Here is a 9,620-nt window from a genome sequence, read left to right as displayed (position 1 = left end):
ATTCGAGTCCCCTGTGGCGCAGTCTTTTAATTTATTTATTTAATATTATAAATAAAAATAAATAAAAAAACATAAATATCAATTTCAAATACAATCAATAACTTATAGAGGTGGTCTTGGGTACACCCGGGTTGACCCGTACCGAGATCCTGACCCGCATCCTGATCCAAATCCGCATCCTCACTCAAATCGTGTAAATGACAATATTCGGTTATACAAATGACAGTGCATGTAATTGACACTATTCAGAAATATAAATGACACTTCCTGTAATTAAGACTATAAGATTGTAAATGACACTATAATATTTTAAATAACACTATAAGATTGTAAATAACACTATGACATTTTAAAATGTTATAGTGCCATTTATATGATTGAAATAGTATCAATTATAAGCAGTGTTACTTGTATAATTGAATAATGTCATTTACACGATTTGGGTCTGGATACAGATTTAAATTAGTATGTGGGTCAGGATCTGGGTACGAGTCAACCCGGGTGTACGGTACACCCGGATGTACAGGAAATTTTGTGTAACTTATAAGTTGTCAATCTATCAAACCTTGTTTTATAAGTATATATATTTCTCCTACGTAATTTGCAGACTATTGCATAGTGTATATAGTTTACTCAATGTGCACCTGTAGCTAGCTATCGTAATGATTAAATGGATATTTGGCTAATTTCCGAATTCTATACGAGTCTAAATTTTTTATTCTATGATTTGGTCTATTATATTGGCAAGAGAATGATTGCGGCCAACAAACATAATGTAAGCACAAATTTAGCCCTATATGAAGCATCCAAACCTCTATAAATAATGAAGTGGCCTATACATATACAAGTAACTTGCACAATATTCTATCTTATTCGAAGCTCTCCTTTCTCCATGGCTACTACTACAATGAATCACTTCAATTCTGCAATGCTCGTCTTTGGGCTGCTTGCAACTCTCTCTCTTGATTTCACAGGTCAATTTGCATCTCATTTCCTCAGTTTCATATTTAAAATGTTTATATTTATACGCATATACATGGATGCACTTCAATTAGTATAGTCTTGGATTTTATACATCTCGAGTTATAATCTAAATTTGCATGGCATAATTAATCTTTATACTCTAAATTTTTGTTTTAACCTCCCTCATGCATCTCATATGTAAGGTTATAATTTCAATCATTGCACCGTAAACGCACTATTTATTTGTTTCACACTATTGTAAATTATACCTAGGGATGGCAGTGGATCCTGGACCCGGTCCAGATCCGTGGATCCAGATCCGATTTGACGGATCTGGATCTCAATTTTTTGGATCCGCGGATCTGGATCCAGATCTGGATCTCATTTTCTAAAACGGATCTGGATCTGGATCTTGACATTTGAGATCCGGATCCGACCCAGATCCGACCCGTGGATCCGATTTAATTAAAAATATATTATTTATTTTTTATATTTATTTTTTTAATAATATTAGATATATTAAAAAATAAAAAAAATAAAATTAACTTTGAAAACCTAATTTCTAATTCATCTCTTCTCTCCCTCTCGGTCTTCTCACTCCCCGCGCCGCACCTCCATCTCTGCCATCCCTACACTCACTCCCATCTCCCATCTCCCTCAGTCGGCGTGCCTCACCTCCATCGCCGGTCGTCTTCTCCGATTCGCTCACCCGCCCGCCGCTGGAGTCACGCTCGCCGCTCGATCCCTGCTTCGCTCGGCCTCTCTGCCTCGCTCCCTGCTTCTCTCCCTCCATCGCCCGCCGCTGGAGTCACGCCGCGCTCGCTCGCCCGCCAGCAGCAGCGGCAGTGCAGCACACTCCAGTTCGTGCAACTCCAGCCGCCGTCGTTCCAGTTCGGCTCGCCGCACTCCACCGCCGTCGCCGCCTCTGTCACTCCAGGATTGAGATAAGTAGAAATAGCTGTTATCTCTCTAGGATTAGTTGTTCTGCTGGTTTTGTTGTAATTGTAGCCGTCTACTTGAAAAAAATTTCAAAGAACTATCACGAGCTTAATAATTCAGGGGGTCTAGTTCGAACTTGTCTTAAGATTCCAATTTGGAGCAACAGAAAATGTGGCGAAAAAACTTATAGATAAAAAAGAAGCAGCAGAAGAAAGTTTCTTGCTATATGCAGGATCTTCTGTTACCTTCCTACATTTTATTAGATTGCACTTTTATGTTTTTGTACAACTATACAAGTTTATAATTCATTTGTCATGTGATATGGAGTGCATTACAAATTATGATCCTTGAAAGTTATTCTACAGTCAGGTGGTTTAGCTTCTAGATTTCTTATTTACTGAGAAATCTATGAAAGTGAGGCTTGTGGATCTGTTTATATAAAATGAGTTGGGAAACACTCTTGCACTTAATACGTTGACTTCCTCTTTGTGTTGAAATGAGTTCAGCTGGATACCGAGTTGTTGCAATTGTATTGAAATGAGTTTAACTGGATAGCTTTACTGTATTTTCATCTTCACGATGAATTGTATTGTACAATATTTTCATCTGGATAGCTGGATAGCTTTGTTGCAATTGCAATTGTATTGTACAATATTTTTCATGATGGATATTAAATGTTGTTGATTTTGTGAATTTAATTTGAAAACACTAGATCCATGGATCTGGACCCGTGGACCCGCGGATCTGACGGATCTGGATCTGGATCCAAAATTTTCAGATCCGCGGATCTGGATCCGAATCTGGATCTGGTATATGCAAACGGATCTGGATCTGGTATTGGCCAGACCCGGTCCAGATCCGGCCCGTTGCCATCCCTAATTATACCTTGCACTACATTGCCAATACTTACGAATTTTTTAATAACGGTTATCTATGTGCGAGAGTTGATAAGTATAGACTACAGTACCTTAAACCCGGTGAATTTATAATTATATGCATATTAAATTTTATTTTTTCCCCATTTTTTTATATATAAAATTATTATTTAATTTACACGTCCAAACATATTTTTAAATATAAAAATACAATTTCGTCTCCTATTTTTAAAATCCTAGCTCCATCCCCACTAACATATTGATGGCAACGCAGTCGGTGAGATCGGAGTGTGCTACGGCAGGAACGGCAACAACCTGCTGTCGCCGCGGCAAGTGGTGGATCTCTACAAGCGCCACAACATCAGAAGAATGCGAACCTACGACCCGGACAACGCCATCCTCGACGCCCTCCGCGGCTCCGGCATTGAGCTTAACGTCGTCATCACCAACCAATACATCCAGCGCATCGCTGCCGACGCCAACGCCGCCAACGACTGGGTCCGCGACCACGTCCTCAACTTCCCCGATGTCGACCTCAAGTACATCTCCGTCGGCAACGAGGTCAGCCCAGCCGACGGCGCCACCTCCCGCTACGCGCAGTTCGTCCTCCCCGCGATGCGCAACATCTACCGAGCTGTCTGCCGCGCCGGCCGCGCCGGCCGGACCAAGATCACCACCACCATCGGCATGAACGCCCTCGGCAACTCATTCCCACCGGAAGACGGCGCATTCCGTGACGATGTCGCCCCGTACCTGAGGCCGATCCTGTCGTTCATGGTCGGCACCGACGCCCCTTTCATGGCCAACATCTATCCTTACTTCGCCTACATTTACAACAAGAAGCAGATCGACCTCGGATATGCGCTCTTGGAGCCGGATCATGGGATTCAGGTTATACCGACCAATTGCACTTAAATACATCAAACTTTTACTTAATTTTGCATTTGTAAATGAACTAAAAATTCCTTTTATCAAATTGACAAACTTTTAATTGTTCTAATTTTTCACATGAATGCTCATTTCCCCGAATCAATGTGAGCTTGAAGGTCGATGTTACTTTCAATTGGTCTGATTTTTCATATAATTGTTCATTTTCCCAAAATTAATATTAAGATAAATAGCTAGCTGATATGTTAAACGATGTAATTGGATGTCTACGTCATTTGAGTTAGTCACGATTACTCCAATAGTAAATCCTAATTAATTGGGATTAATTAATCATGGTGTAAGGTCGACCTCACCGAAGTTTGTGTTCAGGTAAATGGAGTCTATTACGACAATCTCTTCTATGCGATGGTCGATGCTGTGTATGCAGCGGTGGAGAGGATGATTGGGCCGTCCCTGCAGACGACCGGCAACACGTATAACCAGACGTCCGAGCAGAAGGCAAGGCGGGGGCGGAAAACGCCAAAAGTAGTGGTGACGGAGACCGGCCATCCATCAGCAGGCGGCGACTCGGCAAACATGCATAATGCGAAAACCTATAACCAGAATTTGGCTGATGTTGTGGATGAGGGGACACCCAGACACCCTGAGCCTATAGAGACGTACATATTTGCTCTATTTGATGAAAATGAGAAGCCCGGCGCCGAGACGGAGAGGAATTTCGGGGTTTTTTATCCAGACGGGCAGCCTAAATACGACATGAATTTCAACTAGTTTTAGTTTTAAGTGATCAGAAAGGTGTGCTCGTATCTGAAAGTAAGTCAGGTATTGTGATATATGTACTATGATCGAACGAATGGATGTAATAAAATAAATGAATAAATATCGACAATGTTATTTCGTTTTATGAAGTACAAGCTTGAACTATCCTTGATGTGATTTAACTTGAAAATATAAAATTATCATGTCGCCTTGAGTTATAACTTATATTTAAGTCTAACTACCTTTATAAGAAAATTTATTTATATTCAAGTCTAACTACCTTTATAAGAAAATTTGTTCAAACTCAAATAGTAGGGCATGAAAGAGGCGGAAAAGTTGGGCCTGGGTCAATGTTAGGATCGTCACTTGACTTGGACTCAAATCCCATTAGGAAGTTGGGCTCCTCTTTGGCGCATATGGGCCGGATATGAATCTCAAAAATTTGGTCAACATGGGCTGCTATGAGAGTTTGCAATTGCGCGACGGTAAGAATCGGAGTCTCTGGAGCGGGGTCGCCGTGCAATCGGATCCGTTGACCGGCGCGATCGAACTCCATGAACTGCTCCTCATAGTGATGAGTGACTGGCCCAAGATGTCGTAACCACTTAATGCCCAAGACAATCGCCGGTCCCGTAACATCGAGGACGTGAAGATCTACCACAAACGTGTGGTTTTGAATTTGGAGAGGCACTGCTGGGCAGATATGACGCTAAACTAGAAAATCGCCGTTGCCCACATACACTCGGAAAGAAGGAATGTCCCGGATTGGTAGGTTCAGCGATTTAGCGATTGTTGGCTGTAGGAAGTTATGAGTACTCCCACTATCCACAAGAACTCGAACTGGGGAACCGCTAATAACGCCGGGAAGTTGTAGAGATCGCGGGGAGGACGTGCCAAAGAGTGAGTGTAGACTTGAGACGTCTCCGACTGTGGTATTGTCACCTACTTCTCCTAAAGTGTCGTCGGGTGGGTCGGTGTCGTCCTCTTCCTCTGAACCCATAAGCAGTAGAAACTTGTTGCGACATCGGTGGCCGGCGGACCACTTTTGGTCGCAATTGTAGCACAAACCCCGCTCGCGTTTGTCCTTAATCTCAGCCGGACTGAGGCATTTGATGGGTAGTTGGTGGGGAGTCGCCTGCGGGGGACGGGGTGGTCGGACGGTGGACGAAGATGCAGAGGATGTAATGAGTAGTGGCGGAGTCGGGGACGGAGCAGAGAATGGTGGGCTTGCAGATGGTGGAGCATAGTTGATCGGTGTCGCTTTAACAGGCCACCGGGAAGGCGGAGCCACGTTGAGTCGGGACTCTTCGAATCGGGCCTCATATGCACGGGCAAGCGCAAACGCCTCCATAAGAGAGGAGGGTTTGGAGATGCTAAGCTCACGGCGGATCTCTGCCTTCAATCCGGTCACAAAGAAACTGATTAAGAGGTGCTCTGGTAAGCCCTGAACCTGATTCATTAAATCTTCGAACTCGGTCTGGAAATCCGCCACGGAGCTCTGTTGAGTGAGTTTTGATAGCGCTCCTTGAGGGTCCGCGAAAAGGGACGAGCTAAACCTCTCTTTGATAGCCGCAAGGAAGGCTGGCCATGTAGAGAGGAGGTTGTTGGCCTTAGCCCACTGAAACCAAGCTGCCGCCTTACCTTCCATGTGAAAGGAAACGATCCGCAGTCGGATCTCGTCGGGGGTGCCGTGGAAGTCGAATAATTCCTCAATCCAGAAAATCCAACCATGTGGATCAGAACCGTCAAAGCGCGGAACATCCATCTTCATGGAGCGCAGCAAAGGGGAAATGTCTGTGAAATGAGGTGGAGGATCTGGGTGAGGTGGGGGTCGGCGAAAGTGGAGGGTCTCAAAACGGGAATCAACAGAGGACATAAAGTCCTTTACTGTTGCATTGGTAGCAGTTATTTGGCTTTCAAGGTGGGTCCGAAGGGATTCGATGGCGGCGAGGATTTCGGCGTTGGACATGGCAGGAAGATCAATGAAAGCACCAGTTGATAAGATCAAAACACGAGCTCTTCGAGTGAGCACAAACTCCCAGCTAAAGACAGAGGAAAACTTGAAGGAAAATGGATAAAACTCTCAGTTCATTTCTCATAATGCTGAATGGAACAAGGAGATGTCCTACATATGGCCAACGGCCTTCTGGGAAAGCAGAAAAAGACAGCTGAAAGTCAGCGACAACAATCTCAGACTCCTAACAACTTGGGACCACTCATTCTTCTCTCTCTAATCAACAACATAATCCTTAAACCTACTGGGCTGCTGGATCCTCCGCTTGGGCTTCTTCACTTCCTGAGACACCTCTAGTTGGGCCGCACATTCTTGGGGCGTAACAAATAAACTCGTGGGCCTTCAAATATTGGTAAAGAAAGTCCAAGTCAATAATAAATGGCTGACGAAAGGCAAGGTGTTCGATGAAAGTACTACCATGCTAAATTCAACAAAAATAGAGAAAATTGAAAGATTTCATTCACTACTTACAAGTCTGAACACCCGGATTTTGCCTGATCCAAAACATAAATGTATTGGTACTGAGTCAATCATGAATTAATACAGGTAATTTTGGAATAAAAAATCATAGAACCAGAGTAACTGATAAGTTTAATTTAACAGATCAATATATTTATTGGCGATGGTGCATGTTTTTGACGCCTTATGTTGTAACTTTGGCTTTGATCTTGTTGAGAGAAGCTACTACTTGTACCGTGTTAATTCTTTCCGCAGCTTCAAAGGCTAAGCATTTCATAGCCAATTCAAAGATGGACGACACACAAATTTCCTTGTTTGAGAAATCTTCATCATCTCTTGACAGTAAACCAGAAGCCACAATTTCACTTACTGCATTTTCTTGTAATGCCTCGCTCACGCACTCCCTCAGGCCCATCTTCCCGTCCAACATATCATCTGTCGGTTTCTTACCTGTGAACATCTCCAACAACAGTATCCCGTAACTATACACATCCCCTTTCGTTGAAACTTTCCCTTCCGATCCATATTCTAAATGCAAGAACAACTCAACAATCAAATATATATAAACGAAATAGAGAGAATATTAATATTTTAATAGAACATGATATTAATTAAACATCACCTGGTGCGGCATAACCAATAGTGGCTACGGTTTGAGTTTGGACCATAGCCTCTCCTTCATCAAAGAGCTTGGAAATGCCAAAATCACCGACACGAGCAGTCATATCTTCATCGAGCAACACATTGCTTGGCTTTACATCACAATGGACAACAGGAAACGTATGCCCATGATGAAGGTATTCCAAGGCTAACGCCACATCTATTGCTATCTGCAAACTATGCAGCAGATCCAAGCAATAGCTGTCGGAATGCAGCCATTTCTCCAGGCTTCCATTTGATATGTATTCAAGAATCAAAGCTCTAAATTCTGCATTGACGCAACAGCCAATTATTTGAACTAAGTTCCTGTGGCGAAGGGAGCTCAGAATTTCACTTTCAGTATTGAAGCTATAGCTAGCTCCTTCTAACTCTAGATTGAACACTTTCACCGCAAGATTTAATCCAACTGAAAGTATCCCTTTATATACCGAACCAAAGCTACCTCTTCCAAGTAGATTCGTTTCGCTAAAAGAACTTGTTCCTCGCTCGAGTTCTACGTACGAAATTCGCCTCCAAGAGACGCCTAGTAAATTCTTAGGAAGGGGTTGTACATTCTTCTTCCCTCGTTTCCTTATTAGCAGCAGCGCCACGATAGCCATTGCTACAGCTATAATCGATGAAGGCAATACATACTTGAGTAACGGAACAGAACTATTTTCTCTGGAACCCCTTTGATTTTTGGGGCAGGGCTTCACTTCAAATCTTGCGGCACCACATAAACCATAGTTGTCAACAAATGATTGAGCCGTGAAATTACTAAAGGCACCTCCATTCGGAATCTCCCCTTCCAATCTGTTTTCAGACACATCGAAATATTGAAGAAATCGAAGGTCTTGTAATGATTTCGGTATTACTCCAGAAAGATTATTAGCAGACAAATCTAATACCCTCAAGCCTCTAATGTTTCCCATTGACTGGGGAATAGTGCCACCGAACTCATTATTTGAAAAATAAAGAAACTCTAATTTCTGACAGCCATCAATCAAGCTTGGAATCTCACCAGAAAAGTAATTAGATGACAGATCAAGTATGGTGCAGCCTCCAAATTTCCAACCTGAGATGGAAGCTGGCCGCTGAAATTGTTGGAAGATAAGTCCAGCCGTACAATGTCTCGAAGATTCCAGAAGCTGGAAGGCACAGTCGAGCTAAAATTGTTGGAAGATAAATATACAATCTTCAGATATTGAAGTTCACCTAAACATTCTGGTATCGGACCAACAAGCACGTTGCTACTGAGATTCAACTCCCCCAAACTACTCATTCGACAAAGATCATGAGCGATAAACCCTTCCAATTGATTGGTATGAGCATATAATCTCTGAAGCGTCTTCAGCTGTCCAAGTGTTGCTGGTAAGGATCCAATCAGTTTGTTTCTAGATAAAGTTATTTGCAGCAAACCGCTCAAATTTCCTATCTCTTGAGGAATGACGCCATTTATGCTACTTCTGTACGCTGCAAAAGCCTGAAAAGAAGAGGAGAAATTGCCAATTGAAGATGGGAGGATACTATTCAAAGGGTTGTTTGAGATGTCAAATTCCCTCAAAAATCTGCAGTTAGTCAAAGAAGAGAGAAATTCCAATTCTTGGATTGGGAATTCTGCTCGAGTCAAATTGTTTCCCCAAATACGGATGGATTGTAGGAGTCTTAAATTACCAAACATTGGAATGGAGCCACTGAAGGAGTTAGCGTTCATTGCCAAATTGGTAAGTTTAGAAGCATTGGTGATGGAGGTCGGAATGTTTCCACTTAGACTATTCCGATTCAAATAAAGTTGTTCGAGATTGAGCAGTGAAAGCCCCATGTCCGAAGGAAGACGACCCGAAAATTGGTTGAAGGAAAGAGATAGAAAATTCAAGGTCGATATGTTGAATATGGAAGATGGGATGGGGCCGTACAAAGAATTGTTTGTCACGGATAAACCTCGAGGTGTTCCATATTAACAAACTCTTGTGGTATTTCACCTGTTAGAGCATTGGCGACGCCCTTACTCGAGCGCCTACTCGAGTAGAGAGGTGCACTTAAGTAAGGCGTTGCAGGGGGCTACTCGAGTGATACTCGAATCT

At 42.8% G+C, this 9,620-nt stretch overlaps 2 protein-coding genes across 2 annotated transcripts; one reads left to right on the top strand and one right to left on the bottom strand.

Moving 5' to 3' along the window:
* Positions 1–831: 831 nt before the first annotated feature.
* Positions 832–4,573, top strand: LOC131002718 (glucan endo-1,3-beta-glucosidase-like). The gene is made up of 3 exons (XM_057929186.1): positions 832–974; positions 3,052–3,668; positions 4,035–4,573. Exons 1-3 carry the CDS (start codon positions 893–895, stop codon positions 4,434–4,436), a joined length of 1,101 nt encoding a protein of 366 aa, XP_057785169.1. The 5' UTR covers positions 832–892; the 3' UTR covers positions 4,437–4,573.
* Positions 4,574–8,539: 3,966 nt separating this feature from the next.
* On the bottom strand, positions 8,540–9,358 carry LOC131002672 (probable leucine-rich repeat receptor-like protein kinase At1g35710). Its single transcript, XM_057929141.1, has one exon. The coding sequence runs from the start codon at positions 9,356–9,358 to the stop codon at positions 8,540–8,542; it is 819 nt and encodes a 272-aa protein (XP_057785124.1).
* Positions 9,359–9,620: the final 262 nt, after the last annotated feature.

Source organism: Salvia miltiorrhiza, unplaced genomic scaffold (assembly GCF_028751815.1).
Source record: "Salvia miltiorrhiza cultivar Shanhuang (shh) unplaced genomic scaffold, IMPLAD_Smil_shh fragScaff_scaffold_173, whole genome shotgun sequence".
NCBI lineage: Eukaryota > Viridiplantae > Streptophyta > Magnoliopsida > Lamiales > Lamiaceae > Salvia > Salvia miltiorrhiza.
Note: the sequence above shows the minus strand (reverse complement) of the source record. Positions and strands in the feature narration are given on the sequence as shown.